The sequence below is a fragment of the Theobroma cacao genome, chromosome 2, assembly GCF_000208745.1.
Source record: "Theobroma cacao cultivar B97-61/B2 chromosome 2, Criollo_cocoa_genome_V2, whole genome shotgun sequence".
Lineage (NCBI taxonomy): Eukaryota > Viridiplantae > Streptophyta > Magnoliopsida > Malvales > Malvaceae > Theobroma > Theobroma cacao.
Window position 1 is genome coordinate 38,062,655 of NC_030851.1, and position 16,639 is coordinate 38,079,293.

General features: G+C 34.7%; 4 protein-coding genes across 4 annotated transcripts; 3 read left to right on the top strand and 1 right to left on the bottom strand.

Moving 5' to 3' along the window:
* Positions 599–1,827, top strand: LOC18610033 (vacuolar iron transporter 1). Its single transcript, XM_018115107.1, has 4 exons — positions 599–959; positions 1,049–1,134; positions 1,231–1,345; positions 1,460–1,827. The coding sequence occupies exons 1-4, from the start codon at positions 622–624 to the stop codon at positions 1,752–1,754; spliced, it is 834 nt and encodes a 277-aa protein (XP_017970596.1). The 5' UTR covers positions 599–621; the 3' UTR covers positions 1,755–1,827.
* On the top strand, positions 6,470–8,794 carry LOC18610035 (vacuolar iron transporter 1). Its single transcript, XM_007045468.2, has 4 exons — positions 6,470–6,873; positions 7,123–7,208; positions 7,316–7,430; positions 8,346–8,794. Exons 1-4 carry the CDS (start codon positions 6,626–6,628, stop codon positions 8,641–8,643), a joined length of 747 nt encoding a protein of 248 aa, XP_007045530.1. The 5' UTR covers positions 6,470–6,625; the 3' UTR covers positions 8,644–8,794.
* On the bottom strand, positions 9,708–13,800 carry LOC18610036 (heat stress transcription factor A-8). The gene is made up of 2 exons (XM_018115616.1): positions 13,488–13,800; positions 9,708–11,063 (listed from the first exon to the last, which is right to left on the bottom strand). Exons 1-2 carry the CDS (start codon positions 13,704–13,706, stop codon positions 10,080–10,082), a joined length of 1,203 nt encoding a protein of 400 aa, XP_017971105.1. The 5' UTR covers positions 13,707–13,800; the 3' UTR covers positions 9,708–10,079.
* Positions 15,005–16,622, top strand: LOC18610037 (putative caffeoyl-CoA O-methyltransferase At1g67980). The gene is made up of 5 exons (XM_007045470.2): positions 15,005–15,194; positions 15,314–15,399; positions 15,495–15,639; positions 16,070–16,201; positions 16,305–16,622. Exons 1-5 carry the CDS (start codon positions 15,138–15,140, stop codon positions 16,593–16,595), a joined length of 711 nt encoding a protein of 236 aa, XP_007045532.2. The 5' UTR covers positions 15,005–15,137; the 3' UTR covers positions 16,596–16,622.

Genomic DNA, 16,639 nt, shown 5'->3' on the forward strand with positions numbered 1-16,639 from the left:
CAAATCCGAAAGAAATTGTATCTTCTAAGTACTATTTTTATCCCCGATATACATTTTTGTAGTATATTCATCAATAGCAATAAAGAGCAGAAAACATTTTCATGTTAACTTCATTGACTTAAGCCCAAAGATAGTTATCCCTCAGAAGGGAAGACTGAATATTTAGATCATGAGATCAAACCCTGGATCCTGATAAGTGTTCATGTTATCTTATAAATTTTCTCACTTATAATTTGAACATGAAAGAAAAACAATATTGCTGCGTCAGCTTTTACAGTGTCCCACTATCTCATGCCTATAAAGCCTATCATGTGAAAAGTTTCCGACAAAGGCTATAGGCCTGTGGCATTCACACGCCGTGGAGCTTTCCCCCAACTTCGAAGCATTTAAATCTTCTTATTTCGTCGCATATGCACGGGGCTTGTGCCACGCACACGCCCTCTCTGCGCTTTGATCAATCATGATTATTACCTAAAGATTCTAAAATCTCAGGCTCAATCCACCTTTTAACTGTGGCCATGATAGCAGCACTTTTGATCTTCCCATTTCAAAACCATTTTGACATAATACGCTAAGGACACGCCAATTAATGTGTAAACCTACGTGCTCTTTGCTATAAATATGCATAGTCTCAACTCTCTTGATACCCCAATCCCTGCAAGAACAGAAAGAGCTCAGTATTTAGACTCTACACTAACATTTCCCATGGCTGCTAACGGTTACGTTGATCCTGAGAAGTTGAAATTGCTTTTGGAGGATCAAAAAGAGAGTAAGCAAACAGAGAAACACTTCAAGTCGGGGGAGACTGTTCGAGACATTGTTCTCGGCGTCTCCGATGGCCTTACTGTCCCTTTTGCCCTTGCCGCCGGCTTGTCCAGCGCCAACGTGCCATCCTCTGTTATTCTTGTCGCTGGTATTGCTGAAGTTGTAGCTGGTGCTATTTCCATGGGACTTGGAGGGTACATTTCTCTTAAGCTAACTCACCAATTAGTTTTGCACACTAAACAAAATAGATATCTTAAGGTACTTGTACATGAATGTTGAGCAGATATCTTGCAGCAAAAAGCGAAGCAGAAGTCTTCAGCAGTGAACTGAAGCGAAAACATCAAGCCATCGTCGACGATCCTGAGCTCGGTATATAGACCAAAGCAGAATTTGGCGGTTGCAATAGTTTCTTTCTAAAGAAAACACACATCCATGCTTTAACACGACTGTTTGTTTGAAATACAGAGGCTGCTACAGCTGTAGAAATTCTATCAAAGCATGGGATAGAGCCACACGAATCTGAACCTGCGGTGAAAGCTCTAAGAAGGAACCCTCAACTCTGGCTGGATTTCATGATGAAGTAAATTTCTTTTCAACTATATATTATACATCATAAACATCTAATTTCCTATATATTACAAAGTACTGACCAAAACGGTAAACAATGGCTACATATGCCAAAAAAAATTGGCAGGTTCGAGCTTGGATTGGAAAAACCAGATCCCCTAAGAGGATTAATAAGTGGGTTAACAATTGCGACATCCTACGTGGTGGGAGGATCGATGCCATTAGTGCCATACTTGATCTTTCCAGTTGCTGGAGAAGCTTTGGTAGCTTCCATTGTTTTGACGATAATTGCATTAATGATTTTCGGCTTAGCCAAAGGCTACTTTACAGGCAGCAATCCTTTCAAGAGTTCTATTCAAACTGCCTTCATTGGAGCTTTTGCTTCTGCAGCTGCTTATTACTTGGCTAAGCTTATCAAATAATAATAACCCAACAATAAGATTGATCTTCCCCTCCCTTTCTAGCTTTGTAGCCCTCCTCTGATGTGAAGTATTGGGGCATATCCAGTTTCCTGTTCCTTTTTTTTAGTTTTATGTTTCTTTTTCCTTCTAGCTAAGTATGTATGACTTATATATTACCAAAAAGCTTAGACAATATCCCATGTGATTTCTAATAACTTTTACTGGTAATTAAGGAGGGTGAAAGAAATTTTGTCTTGAATTTAATTTACTGTAATAGGAAAATTATCTTAGTATCATTGGTGGAGTTTCTTAACTCCACAAATGAGCTTCATCTTATGTCTATTAACTATAATTATTTATAAATTCACATAATTTGAACAATTTAAAAAATAAGTTTATGAAATTTAAAAGGCATAATACCTAGAAAAGCTCTTAAACTATTGTAAAAATTCAAATAAACCCTTATAATTTCATTGTGTTCAATCAAGCTCATTTATTTTTATTTTGGTTTTTATGATTAGTGATTGACTTAGTTAAAATGTCATTTGTCATTTTATACCATATGATATATCAACAAGTTATAATTAATGGTGATGTAATATGTTAATGTGTTATGATAACATGATCATGTGGCATTTTTCACATTTCACATTAACGTTTCATTAGCCCTGTGTGGGTATAAAATGACAAGTAACATTTTGATTAATGATAATTAATCAATTATTATTTATAACAACTTATTTGATTCAAAAGAAAAGTATAGGAACTTGATTGAACACAGTAAGAAAATAATAGTTTATTTTAATTTTTCTTGAATAATTTAAGAGTTTTTTTTAATATTATGTAAATTTAAAAACTTCAACGTTAATGTATAAAAGATTAATCCTATATATAAAATTGATTACAAATGTGTGTCCTAATTTATTTACTACGCGTGTATAATGAATAATCTTTTAGGTATTATCCTTAAGCTGTATATTAAACAATAAAAATCCAATCTTTTTCGCTAAATTTGAGTATAGAAAAACCATAGTATAGAGTGTTAATGAAAATCCTAAATTTTGTTAGGTTTGAAGAGATAAATTTACTTACATAACGTTTCCAATATCAAATAAATAGCTAATGCTGTATATTTTCATAAGAGATCAATACGATCAAGTTATAGAAAACATTAAATCTTCCCCTATCTATCACTATCCTCCACCAACCATACAAAGCAAATAACTTTGATTACTCTTTCAAATCTAACACGTTATACATACATGATGTAATTGTTTGTGAATTGTGCATTGAAATTCCCTGACAGAAATAGTCGAAGAAACTGAATTCCCAAACTTCAAATGATTGCTAGATGAATAAGACCTCCATTGAAATATATCATTAAATTAAATCAAAATATTAAATAGAGGTAGACACATTTATCATTAAATTAAATTAAAATTAAAGTGTTACTTTTAAATTTTTAATGTCTCACTTTATAAAAAGGGATACACCCACCAATATGGTGTTGACAACTTTCTTTCAATGGTGTTGACACCCTTTAATTGTTACTTAATCAGGAACTAATCCCCCCCCCCCCCCGCCCAACACTCTAACACACATTGGAAATAACTTAAGCTAAACTAATATAGAATTGTATCAACAGGGATATCAAACCCTTATCCTACTTGTACCTAAACTAGCAGTTTTGAGTGATATTGCATATGTATTTTTTTTTTTTTTTGAAATGCATATGTACTTATTATAGAGTGTTTGATATGGAACCAGTAAACCATGCGTATACAATTAGAACTTAGTTATGTAATTATAAAACCACATTGAAAGTTAATTCAACTATGAATCATAAGGCATAAATGATTAAGATAATTCATGATAAGAGCTTTCGTAAATAACTTGTGGAAATTTAGGCTTATTTCTCGTATAAAAATTAGATGCAATTGGTGACATTTCATTCTGAGAAAGGTTCAGTCAATTTAGGTTTAAATTAATGTGCATCATGAAATTTCGAGTTATTTTAAATTTAGGTCATTTGAAATTAGGATCACTTAGAGGTTTTAAATCATTTTGATTGGAATCTTTGATTTTTTTTTTAAATTAATTCAAATTGATTCGAGGTTTTTTGAATAACAATTTATATTATATTTATCATTATTATAATTGATTTGAAGTTTAAAATAAGAAAATAATATATATTATAGTTAGTTCAAGTCCTTCTATATTTTACATTATGTTTTTGTAGATAAATTAGGAATAAGCTGGTTAGAATGATGTAACTATTATTTGCTAATTGAAATTCCATTATATCAAAAAAAATTATATCTTCTTTCTTTTATTTTTGTTTAAATTTAAAATCTTATTTTTTATATCCCCTAATGATATGCTGTAATTCCATTTTTTTTCACTTTTTGGTATTAATATTTATACAGCAACGATATTGCAAATATAACAAATTTTATTTTATTTTTCTTATTAAACTATGTACAAACCAAGGAAGATGTTAATTATTAATAGACAGAGTATATATGCTAAAAAGAAGTTACAAAATACCAATATTAATACTTTCACATGTATACCAAATGAGAAAATATATGACAATACAACAATTAAATCTACTTCAAATTATTTGCAAACGGATCAACTCAAATTCAATTCTTTTTTTATTGAATTATCTAAGTAAAAGGAAAGTCAATTTACTTGCTTTTAAAATAGTAATCATGACATCAATCCGCTACGAGAGGTATCTTTCATGATTACTTTGAGAATTGGAAATGTGATTTCTTGATAAATTCAGATGTTGTTCCATATATCGAGTAAAATTATAGGATGTTAATTGGGATTTTGTTGATAGTATAGGATAAGAGATGTCGTAAGATAATCTTGGTTATGGATAAAAATCGCTACACAGATGATTCAACTCAAAACAGATAAACTAAATGCTAATTCAGATTTGACTTTGATTATTAAAAAATCTTTTAGAGAAGGAATGACAAGTCTATTTTTCATATGTATCGCAAATTCAATCGTTGGATGAATTTTCTTGTGAATATGACTTTTCAATATATTGTGCTTTTCAGGGAAACTCCTAGAAGCGGAACTTTAATTTTATTAAACAATGTTCTGAAAATTTTATTCTCAAGCGTTTTTTTAACATAAATATATTATTTTTTATTTCCTTGTAAATTATAGTAATCATGATGAATCAAACACTTAGGGTGCGTTTAGTATAAGGGATGTAAAGTCACATTCCTTGCAATGTGTCCAATTAAATTACATTGCAGTGTTTGTTTTATAACATACCACTACAATGTAAGATTGCAATGTAATTACATTACAGTCAATTGATATAATGTGATTGCAATTCAAAACTAATACAATCACATTACATTGCACTCTACAATATCTTTGAGGACATTTTTACCCATCATCTTTTAAATAAATTACTCACAATCGAAGCAAACAAAGCGTAGGGATGCGAATAAACCTCAACAAAACCCTGTCCTTGCTCCCCGCTCCCCGAAGATGGCCTAGGTCCCGCTCCAATTCCGTTAACAGCAGTGGCATGAAGTTCGCCGTGAAGGCATGGAGCAACGGAAGAGCACAGGCAGGTGTGCTCCACCTGGGCTGCTGCCCAACCCCCATCGAGACTCCTTCTCTTCTCCTCTCCACCCGTAAAGGCCTGCCCCTTTTCATCTCTCCTGACCTTCTCTCTTCCTTCCCTTCCCCTGACGCCCGTCTCCTCCATGTTAGGCCCCTTAACTTGTAAGTTCTTTCTTTTTGCCTTTGATTTATCTTTCATTCCTTGTTTGCTAAAAACATTTTGTATATTTTGCAGCTTGGAAGGCCTTTCGATCAAAACAATATAAAAAATCGGAGGGCTTCACCAACTGCTCGGTTTGCATGAATATGGGTTTGTGGCTGTACCCAGGGATTCCATTCAATGCCTTCCGGAAGCTATAAGAGTAGTTTAATAAATAAGGATAGTTTTGAAAATTAACATTACATACCTTATAAAAATACTTGTAAAATAAATATTGTAATGTTATATTCTCTACATTTTAATTATTACATTACTTATATACTAAACACTGTAATGTTATCTTTTCTGCAATCACATTGCTTACAATCACATTATCTATAATCACATTATATTATAAAGTACAAACGCTATTTTATGACAAGTGACTCTAATAATTAATTTTACACTATTATATAATTGACAAGTCAAGTAACACAAGTTCAATTATAAAAATTATAAAAAAATATTAATAAAAATACCAAATTAACATTGTATTAGTCATTTAACTTCCTATATATTAAGATTGACACTTCACATGCACTAAAAGAAAATCTTTTTACTTAAAAAAAATACAGTAGTGACTGTGTCACAAATTTTATCTATATTTTAATCCAATTTCTTTTTTGATTTAAAAAAGAAGAAATTCATATACTTTTTAGAGTAAAAAATACACGAACTTATCATTGAGTCAAACAGACGTATTGTTTTAATCCAATTTCAAGTCATAACCAAATTCAAGTTCACTTCAGGGTGTGCCTGTGTGTGTGTCTATGTGTGTATATTTTGGATTTAAATTGAAGTCATTGAGAATGGTTTTCAATTAGTTGATGTTATTCTTAATCAAGGTTGGTATAATCTGAAAGGGCCAAACCACTTTGTTGCTATTCCTCACGTGTGGTCGCAATTTTGGTATCTGAGACCCACCCAAGCAGGAAACACACCAACGTCTGTTTTCCAATTTAGTACTCGCACCAAGGCAACCTTTTCTTCCCATTTATTTCCACCATTTCATCATTTGGATTTTGGCATTCATCATTCAGTGAGTTACCAAACAACAACAAGAAAAGAAGAGAAAAAAAAAACGCGGGTTTTCGCCATGGCTGGAGAAGAAATCATCAGAGGAAACATTGAACCCGAGAAGCAAAGCCTTCTCAATCAGCACAAGGAAAAGCATTTCACCGCCGGGGAGATTGTCCGCGACATCATCATCGGCGTATCCGACGGTCTCACCGTGCCCTTTGCTCTTGCCGCTGGATTGTCTGGTGCCAATGCCACCTCTTCCATTGTTCTCACCGCTGGCATCGCTGAGGTTGCCGCTGGTGCCATCTCCATGGGACTTGGCGGGTAGGTATCTATTAGAATTTCAATGGTTTAGTCTGATTGTTTAATGTTGTAATATGTTCATTGACGGATACCGTTTGGTTACTAAGAAACTATACGAGAAAGAAAATCGAACGGTGGAAAGAGATTGACACCATTAATGACTGCAATTAGTTTCGCAGTTTCCCAAAGGAAAAGGAAGTGTAAACTGTAAAGATGTTAGTAGGATTTTATGGGCTGTGTTTGCCTGTATCATAATGATTTCGTGTACAGGTACCTAGCGGCTAAAAGTGAAGCCGATCATTATGCGAGGGAGTTGAGAAGAGAGGAAGAAGAAATCATTTCCGTGCCTGATACAGGTAACCAATTAAGTAAATTTGAGCCTTTGATTTCGTTTTTGGTTTGTTTGATTAAGTTAAGGATGACATGCACTTGCGAATTAATGGGTTTGTTTCGGAAAATGCAGAGGCGGCGGAGGTGGCTGAAATACTGGCGGGGTATGGGATAGAACCCCATGAATATGCGCCCGTAGTCAACGCTCTCAGGAAAAGGCCTCAGGCTTGGCTTGATTTCATGATGAAGTAAGTCCATTCTCTCTGCGTATTCTTAGGTCAAAACACACATTAAAAACTTACAAATCTTGGTTGGGGGGCTTCACCCCCTCAGGGCTGAGCCACAAAACGAAACAGGTGTTTTGTTTTTCTGTGAATGAACACAGAGTCAACATTACTAGACTTTGACAAATTTGAGTGGCTCCACTGTCACTCCCCTAAAGCAGAATAAAGTGCCAAATTTGCTTTTGAAATGCTCAGATAAAAGGCTGGCTGCCCTTTCCATATGGAGACAAAGCCCATGTGGTCCGGAGACAGGGTTGATGGCAATGGCATGCAACTTGGGCCTTATATTTTAAGGAAAACAAAATATTCTGTTGGTTACAGAGAATTCGACCTTTTTCTTACATAGATTCATTACTTGGGACACTTTTCGGATATTGTCATATTGATCCAATCCTAAAATATTCATTCTTCATCTCCAGTGGATTATTGAAAGGTAAAGGCAGCTTGGTTTTCAGGAGCTTTGCTCCTCTCTAAGTACTAAATGCCATCGTAATTGAAGCTAATTTATTATATAATGGAAAGATTTACTTGGGCATTTACAATGGACAGTATCTCTGCATATTTGACTAAAAAGTTTATTGTAAGAATGTGAATAGTAGAAACAGTTAAACTATCACTATCTTTTTTTTTTGTTTTCTTTTGGGGGTTGTATGAATTGTCACCATCTTTATCATCCAGGTGGCTTTCGCAATTTCTCCATGGCTTTTGTCTTCACAAGTTGTGTGTGTTTAACTGATATAATGGTTAAGCATGTAATTTTCTGATTCTTGAGTGAGATTCATTCACAACCTGTCAAGCTTCCCTGTCCCCATTGTTTTAACGGAAACGACATACATACACATACAGGCAACCATTGATAAATGCTCCTGGTAAATTCAGGTTTGAGCTGGGATTAGAGAAGCCAGACCCAAGAAGAGCATTACAGAGCGCATTCACCATTGCTGTTGCTTACATTTTGGGTGGATTGGTGCCCCTCTTTCCTTATATGTTCATTCCAAGAGCTAGGGATGCTGTGGCTGCATCAGTGATCTTAACCATAGCAGCACTCCTGATCTTTGGCTACGCCAAGGGTTACTTCACCGGCAACAAACCCGTAAAAAGTGCTTTGCAAACTGCTTTCATTGGTGCCATTGCATCTGCTGCTGCTTTTGGCTTGGCTAAGGTTGTCCATCCATAGGTCATACCAATGCATGAACTAGATAGTTATCTTGCTTTTTACGGAAGTTTATTCGTGCCTGTTCTTAACAACAGAATTATCTGGATTTGTTTTCATCTGTTTAATGTGCTTAATTAGATTAAATCCGATATGATCGGTATTTTTCTCCTCCTGTTCTTATTGCCACCTACTGTGAATTAGTTGCGATCAAAGTGCTGCTCCAGACTGGTACTAATCATCATCTTGTTGACATGACGTGCAACATGTTCACAAGTGGAAAGATAACAATGCAATAGTTTTGAAAGGCATAACATTGATTTTGGAGATCTAAACCTCGAAGGGTGAGATCCACCAATCAGAGCTACCTGCTTTAGCTGAGTGACTCAATGAGGGGGGAAATGCCCTTCCATTTGCTAGCAATATAACTCAGTTCTTGTGTGCTTGTGTGTGCGTGTGTTTGTATTTTTTTTTTACTATTCCAACCCAAACCAAAGGAAATACTTGTCAAATTATTTCTTTCACAAAAGCTACAGGAGAAAATCAGAGTAATTGGCTTTGCAAACATCAATGCATAAAGTAGAAGATACATCTTTTGAATACGACACGGTCAGGAATGTCCTATCCATAATAAAGTGAACGAAAAAAGTTATAAAGTTAGGAATATACTAGTGCGCGGATAATCTCATCCAGTCTCAAGAATTTTGCAGATAGGACAAGCAAGCTAAATGGTCCCATTTTGCAATCAACAAGCACGCATGCAACCATGTGCACACTAAAAGAGAGAGGGAGGGAGAGTGATCTCAGCACTAAGAACAACAGATTTGTCCTTGCATATGCCAGTGTATGCATTTGTGTATGTTTCTTTGCATGTGTTTGTGTGTGCACCTGCACGCTGAGTTAGCGTTCATATCAAGAATCCATTCGGTTGTGGTAAAATCAAGTGATAATCTCAGTCAATAGCACTTTCCTTATGCAACAAAATTATACTTAAAATACAAAAAGAGGGTAGTTATGATTTTTTTTTTTTTGTACAGTGGGTAATTAGGTATCATAAACAGTACTAGTATTCTCATGCAAATACATAATTTCTATCATAATAAATCCTGAGATTGTTTCAGAACTCTATTGACACATGCTTGTAAGCAATTGAGAATAGAAGGCCACAAGTTTAAAATGAAAACTTCTTTTGTGGCAATTTCCTTAGATAGCTACAGCTACTTTGGCATAAACAGAGTCACATATTATCCTCTCACTAGTCACTAGTTGCATTACAATTGTATAAATTGCTAGGCAGCCCCTTCATGAAGAATATGGTGCATGTATTTAGATATGGTGTAATGAAAAGAATAGAAATGTATAGAAACAACTTTCATATAAATTGGATATAGTCTAAGAGAAAACATAATGTGAGGAGATCACAGGACAAGCATTCTGCACAAGAAATCCCAAGTACCTTTCTAAGGAGTTCCTTGTAGTTTAGTACTTTTGGAAGTCAGATGTCCCATTTGTTCTGTCAGAAGTTCAAAGTCCTGATAGTTCTCCAACTCTGATTCATTTACCAGTGGTTGAATCTCCAGGTTTTGTGATTTCCCCATATTTTGTAGTAGAAGTTCAAAATTACGAGATTTTTCCAAATGGGTTCCAGAACCTGTTACCTCCATTTCCATACCAGAGTTGACGGGCCTTTCTTTATCTAGATTTCCATCATCATTATTCTCTACAAAAGTATTAGCTAAAAGAAGCTTTTCCCATGCACCATCATCTTGCAAATCTGGTGGAATGAAAGGTATATGACTTTCATCCATAAGCACTTTCACAAAATCAATATTCATCCAAAAATCTTTTGTTGCATCTGAAGAATTATCAGATTCATGAGGATTTTCAGAATCTACCATTGGTGTGAGTACCGGCTTTGATGTTCCATCGATTGGTGGCTGGTACCTTACTATCATATGATCAAAAGGCACTGATTCACCATCCTCTGGAACTTGTTCTAGCATATTGCTTGCTTCAGCCATGCACCAATTATTTTCGTTCGGTTGAATCAGTTGGACCAAAAAGCCTGGACTTTGCATGGCCATTACTAAGAATGACAGCAACTGCTGCTGACTTTTCTCCATCCCGTGAAGACGATCCTTCAAAAGAAGCATCTTATTGTCTGCAGTCTCCTGGTGCTGCCTAAGTTTAACCAACTCCTGCATAAGAGCATTTTTGTCAGTCTTCAAATTCTCAACTTCTTTCCACAGCCCAACATTTTCATTGTTTTCACATGATCCAACAGAGTTCTCCAGCTGCTGTGGTGGCTGCTGCTGCAATGATTTACGCTGCTCAGATCCCTGGGAGTATTTTCGTCTAGCAATATTCTTCAGCAAGTCCTTTTGACCTCTGACAAACCCATCATTTGCAAATTCCCAACGATCTGTATCAATTTTTCTAAAACCCTGGAAAAACTTTAAGGGTTACAAATGTCTTCTCCAATGGTTAACAGTCCAAATAGAACACCCATGCATACACACACTCACCCAACAAATGCTTTCTAATGACATGCACACACATAGAGACACATGCACAATTCACAGAAACAGAGATGCTACATTTGCTCACCAAAATTTTACTGTTCGAATTCTATTATAAGCAAATCTATCACAATTAATAAGACTTTCTATTTATTACTCAATTAGTATAGTCCTCTTTTGGTTCACAGAAATTACAAGAGCTACAATGGGTTCATAACCATGCCTGCAATTGTTTAATGTCGAAGATAGCTCAAGTGAAGTAGCCAATGTCCCACTAAGAATATCAAATTTTACTGTATAGGCTCATGCATCAGATACAAACTAAGCTACCTACTCTGTTTAGGCTCAGCATCAGACATTTAAATTTTGCAATTTATGGAATTTGCAACTACTTCAAATGTCAAATTAATGCCCTAGCCAGCTAAATTGCAATCAAACAGCACAACTATTTTGGCACCAGTTGTTTGAATAATGCCCTAGTAGATGCCTGAACTAGTGAGAAACTTCTATTACAATAGCAACTATTTTTGCACATTATGTATGAAAGAAAACACAGATGCAAATTTTAATGATAGGGTTGTTGGCCATAATTACCACAATAATTAGCTAGAAAAAAGAGGTAATCAATCAAATGGGCTAATCAACCAAGCTCAACCTATATGCTTATTAACTAATGAAAAGGCATCCCATGAAAGAATAAACATAGCATGAAGACTACAGTAGGGTATTGAAACTCATATCTTTAATTCTTCATGATGGTACAGATATAAAGGGATCTTTTATCAAACAATGGAACATTGAACAATGATGGAGAAACCAAAATAAAAAAAAAGACCAAGACAATGTCAACCTAAATTCTAGTAGAAAAAGGCCACATATATTTAAGCATTTGCTTCTGCCTCTCTTCCCACTCGCAACAAAGTACAATGGAAAAGGTCTAACAAACTTGCAGAAATTCCTTATGAGTACTTCCTAAAGAAGCAAGAAACAATAAATCATTGAAAAGATATGACAACTTCAACAAATTAATTATTACATTCAGTGTTGTTAGGGTGCGCACCTAGGCGCTAAGACACAGCGCCAGATAACTGAAAAGATATTAGACAAAATTTAGATGTTGCTTATTCTTACAACTGTGAGAGTAACCATAAATGGCACCACACACAACCAACAATTTTCACTAGATTCAAAGGGTTACCAAATTTAGCTACTGCTAATCAGTATAGTGTCTCTAACAGATTTGAACCTAGCATAGAAAGATTGCGTTCATTTCATTCTTACTAATATTGCCCTAATAATAGAAAATAATTAGTTATTTTCCTTTTTTCTACTCTTTTTAAGTTAGAAAACCTAGAAGTATCAATACAGAGAAATGCAAATTGTGGACTATGCTTCATTATCATTTTCTCTAAACATTATTACTCTAGGAACCTGTGAATCTGACCTAGGTGTGTGAGTTTTTTATGTGCATTCCTTCTAACATTAAGTCAAAAAAAAGTTTCAAAAAAAACTAGTAGAAAAATGCATACAGGAAAGCAATTGTTGAGTTCCCTAGACTACTGACATCTACTAGCTCTTTTACCCTTTCATCCTAAATTAGGCATACAAGTTCAGAATTGAAAGCAAATAATTTCCCCCCTCTTGCAAACTTCTTCCTTTCCTATCCTATTTTACTGCTACCATCAAGAAAACTTTACAGGGCAATATATATTGAACAGCACCATCCCATGAAAATGAAAACATCTATCTAGCAAAACTGTCGGACTATCTTTGGCACAACATTACAACAAAGAGGGTAATAAAGCCGAGAAATTTATCAGGCCAATAAATTTTTTTGCTTTTTCACACAGTTCAAACTGATACTCCCTCACCATTACAGCAAAATTGAGCAAAGGTTCACCTAGAAATACTGCTAGCAAAAATTTCTTTCCACCACTAAAGTAGGAATGGAAAACAAGCAAAAATACCTCTACAAATTTACACTTAAAAACTTGAGTTCCCACTACTTAAAAACATAACATCCAAGACTGCAACTTGAACACACAACCAAGCTCTCACAAGCAAGAAACAAATCTCAAAACTAATAGCAAGAAATGTTAACAAAGGCCGTAAGCAAGAAAACAAAACCCAATTGATCAAATAACCAGCATTAAAATAACAAAAAATTACTTCAACAAGGAAAATAATAATAACAAAAACGAACCCAGTAACAGTTCGCAAACAACACACTCAAAACCCGTTTCAGAACTCCAAAATCCAAAACCCAACCCAACGAAAAAAATCCCAACTTTGACATGGTTTATAACGAAAATAAATACCCATTAAAAATTAGAATGAAAAAAGACTCACATAAATATTGAGTTGCCTGATGAAAGAAGAGAAATTGCTGTGCTTGAAGTACTTAGGAAGCAAATGAATTGAAAATTCCGTCATATCCCAAATTATAAAACTATCACTGTTTTGGCTCCATGAAATTACTGAATCCGTGGCCTCATCATCTACCATTTCATAACATTTCTTTAGAAAAGGTGCTATTGACTGAGACCCATTCTCACTTGGTTTCACCATAACTGAAATCTGCTAAGAACCACAAAGAAATTTGACAGTGAGGAACTTCCTTTTCTATATATTTAACAAAGAGAATGAGAAGGGTAAGTTGGGAATTCTATAAATGGAGAAAATTGTACGGGCCTTGAAGGAAAGTCCTTGCTCAACCGCGTGAAGTTTGGAATATGCTTTCATGGAAAAAACAAAAGCACTTTTCCTTTTTGTTTTCGAAGAGGCAAAGATACTTTAGAGGAATGGTGTTTCGCCGTTGGTCCCCGCAGTGTGGTCGTTTCGGCACCAATCAGTGAATGTCACGTGGAGGATGTTTGTATTTTAGCTTCGTAATTATTCACTTTTACATCGATTTGTTCTGTTCTGGGAACTGGGAAGGGACAGCGAAGTTACCTTGCAATTGGGGAGGATGATTGTGATTGACGATTCTGACTGACTGGCCTAGTGTTTGTGTTCTTTGTCCATATTGGGAGACTTTCTTTTTGGTTAAGTTCAAGTTTGCTACATGTATCATATCCATTTCATGGATTTAATCTCTCTATTATAATCTTAATTTTATTTTATAATAAATTAAAAATAATCATTATCACAATAATATGAATATTCAACTGTTAAATTAAGTGACTGGCGTAATCTTAAGCATTTAATGCGACACATGAATTTTTATATTAATTGATTACATATTCTGCATATTTACAACTATAATTAGTGATTAATAATCGAAAGAAGTGGTTAGTTAGCAAAATACACTCAATGTAACTAAAATAATGTCGCCACGTCAATAAATTTAATGATTCAATATTCAAGTCAACGAAATTAATTACATATTCTGAACACTTACAACTATAATTAACGATTAATAATTGAAAGAAGTGGCTCGTTAGCAAAATTCACTCCATGTAAGTAAAATAAGTCACCACGTCAATAAATTTAATGATTCAATATCCAGGTTGATGATTATTATATATAAATTAAATTCGGTAAAAATTTTGATGTAAAGATTAAAACTTTATTATTGAAATAATACATATTTCAATGTTAGATATCAATGTTGTTTTATAAAAAAAAAAAATTGAAAAGAGAAATTTGAATATTACTTTTTAAATAAAAAGAGTATGCACCGTTTAATAAATTACATTTAAATGTGTACGTATTGTACAGTCTTTTATCCGAAGAATCGAGTTTAAATTTTTTTTTAATTTCTTTACAAATGTTGATTTGTCTATGGAATTTTTGCATGCATGTCATAACACGCGGCAGAGTTGCCCCTTGGAAGAGCGAGCAATACGTTACCTCGACACCGTCAACTACGCGGGAGTTGGTTGCTATTTAAGCTGAAGAGTATTTTTGTACACATACACTCATCATCTTCTTCAGCAAATTATCTTTTTGCAGAGTCTCTGACAGAGAGTGATAGAAGCCGCAAAGTAACCCTTTGCAATGGCAAACATGAACACTTCTTCTAAAGGTCTTCTCAAAAGCGAAGCTCTAAAAAAGGTTACTAAACCCATCTTCCCCTATCTCTCATTCTTTCTGTATATGCCAACTATATGTTAAAAGTCTCAATTTATATATTTGATAGTGCATTTATGATTTACCCATTTTCATGGAAGCAGTACATCTTGAATACTAGTGCATATCCTAGAGAGCATGAGCAACTTAAAGGGATAAGAGATGCAACAGCACAGAAGTATCCTAACCTGTAAGTTGGATATTTCTTCTTTGAAAACAATTTTGAAGGTATATATGACATGGGATTTAGATTGTTTTTTTTGTTGTTTTTTTGGGAGGTTTCAGATGCGCAATGGGTGTGCCAGTAGACGAGGGACAGTTCCTATCGATGCTTTTGAAGCTCATGAATGCCAAGAGGACAATGGAGATTGGCGTTTTCACAGGCTACTCTCTGCTTGCAACTGCCCTTGCATTGCCTGATGATGGCAAGGTGGGTTTACTTAAACCAATTAATTAGAACAATGATTTCAATTGATTCGATTTGATGATCACATTGTTTTTCTATTATCACTTTTGGTGTGCTGAATTGGATTTGCTGAAAATGAAAATTGCAATTGACAAGCTGCCAGTGTATGTCAATTGACAATACATCTTGAGTCGAGACTGATGTAGATCATCATATATATTGTACTTTGCAACCAACAAATTCTGCTCAAAATACTTTAATTATTCCCATAAACCCCTTATCCTGACTAAATATCAAATCTGATCTTAGAATTTTGGTACATCAAAATGTTGGTTTTGCCCCTTTGGTTGTTCTTTCTTTCCAATCTCAGTTCTTTAGAGTTGCAAAACTTTCAATATTTTTGTGATCAACATGAATCTAGCAATTTCACTGTCTCTCTCTTTTTCTCATTCAGATAACAGCAATAGACACGAGCTGGGAGTTCTTTGAAGTGGGGCTGCCATTCATTAAGAAAGCAGGCATGGAGCATAAGATCAATTTTATCGAGTCAGATGCCATGAAGGTTCTAAACGAAATGTCGAGCAATGTAAGTTCTCTAATATCAACCCGATGTAAGCTGCCATATAAGAAAGAGAATATATCAAATCTCAATTTTCTGCATGCTGATGATTACAATTCTTTTGTTGCAGGATAAGCAAAAACCAGAGTTCGACTTTGTTTTCGTGGATGCTGACAAAACCAGTTACATGAAATATCATGAACATATAAAGAAACTTGTGAAGATTGGTGGTGTAGTTGCATATGATAACACATTATGGTTTGGTTTTCTTGCTCAAGAAGAAGCAGAGGTGCCGGAGAGTGCCAGGGCTTCACGAAAGGCCATGTTGAATTTCAATGTGAACTTAGCTTCCGATCCCTGCATGGAGGTTTCCCAAGTTTCAATCGGTGATGGTGTTACACTATGTAGAAGGATTAGTTAAATTAGAACCAGTATCACCTTTACAAAATGTCTATGCTGCTCTTT

Bases quoted from the DNA above. Each gene is read 5' to 3' on its own strand.
- LOC18610033 (XM_018115107.1), top strand. From the start codon at position 622: ATGCATAGTCTCAACTCTCTTGATACCCCAATCCCTGCAAGAACAGAA. The intron at 1,135-1,230 runs GTATATAGACCA...TTTGAAATACAG, and splicing joins CGTCGACGATCCTGAGCTCG to AGGCTGCTACAGCTGTAGAA. The intron at 1,346-1,459 runs GTAAATTTCTTT...AAAAATTGGCAG, and splicing joins TGGCTGGATTTCATGATGAA to GTTCGAGCTTGGATTGGAAA.
- LOC18610035 (XM_007045468.2), top strand. From the start codon at position 6,626: ATGGCTGGAGAAGAAATCATCAGAGGAAACATTGAACCCGAGAAGCAA. The intron at 6,874-7,122 runs GTAGGTATCTAT...TTTCGTGTACAG, and splicing joins ATCTCCATGGGACTTGGCGG to GTACCTAGCGGCTAAAAGTG. The intron at 7,431-8,345 runs GTAAGTCCATTC...TGGTAAATTCAG, and splicing joins TGGCTTGATTTCATGATGAA to GTTTGAGCTGGGATTAGAGA.
- LOC18610036 (XM_018115616.1), bottom strand. From the start codon at position 13,706: ATGGTGAAACCAAGTGAGAATGGGTCTCAGTCAATAGCACCTTTTCTA. The intron at 11,064-13,487 runs GTGAGTCTTTTT...AAGTTTTTCCAG, and splicing joins TCAGGCAACTCAATATTTAT to GGTTTTAGAAAAATTGATAC.
- LOC18610037 (XM_007045470.2), top strand. From the start codon at position 15,138: ATGGCAAACATGAACACTTCTTCTAAAGGTCTTCTCAAAAGCGAAGCT. The intron at 15,640-16,069 runs GTGGGTTTACTT...TTTCTCATTCAG, and splicing joins CATTGCCTGATGATGGCAAG to ATAACAGCAATAGACACGAG. The intron at 16,202-16,304 runs GTAAGTTCTCTA...CTTTTGTTGCAG, and splicing joins TAAACGAAATGTCGAGCAAT to GATAAGCAAAAACCAGAGTT.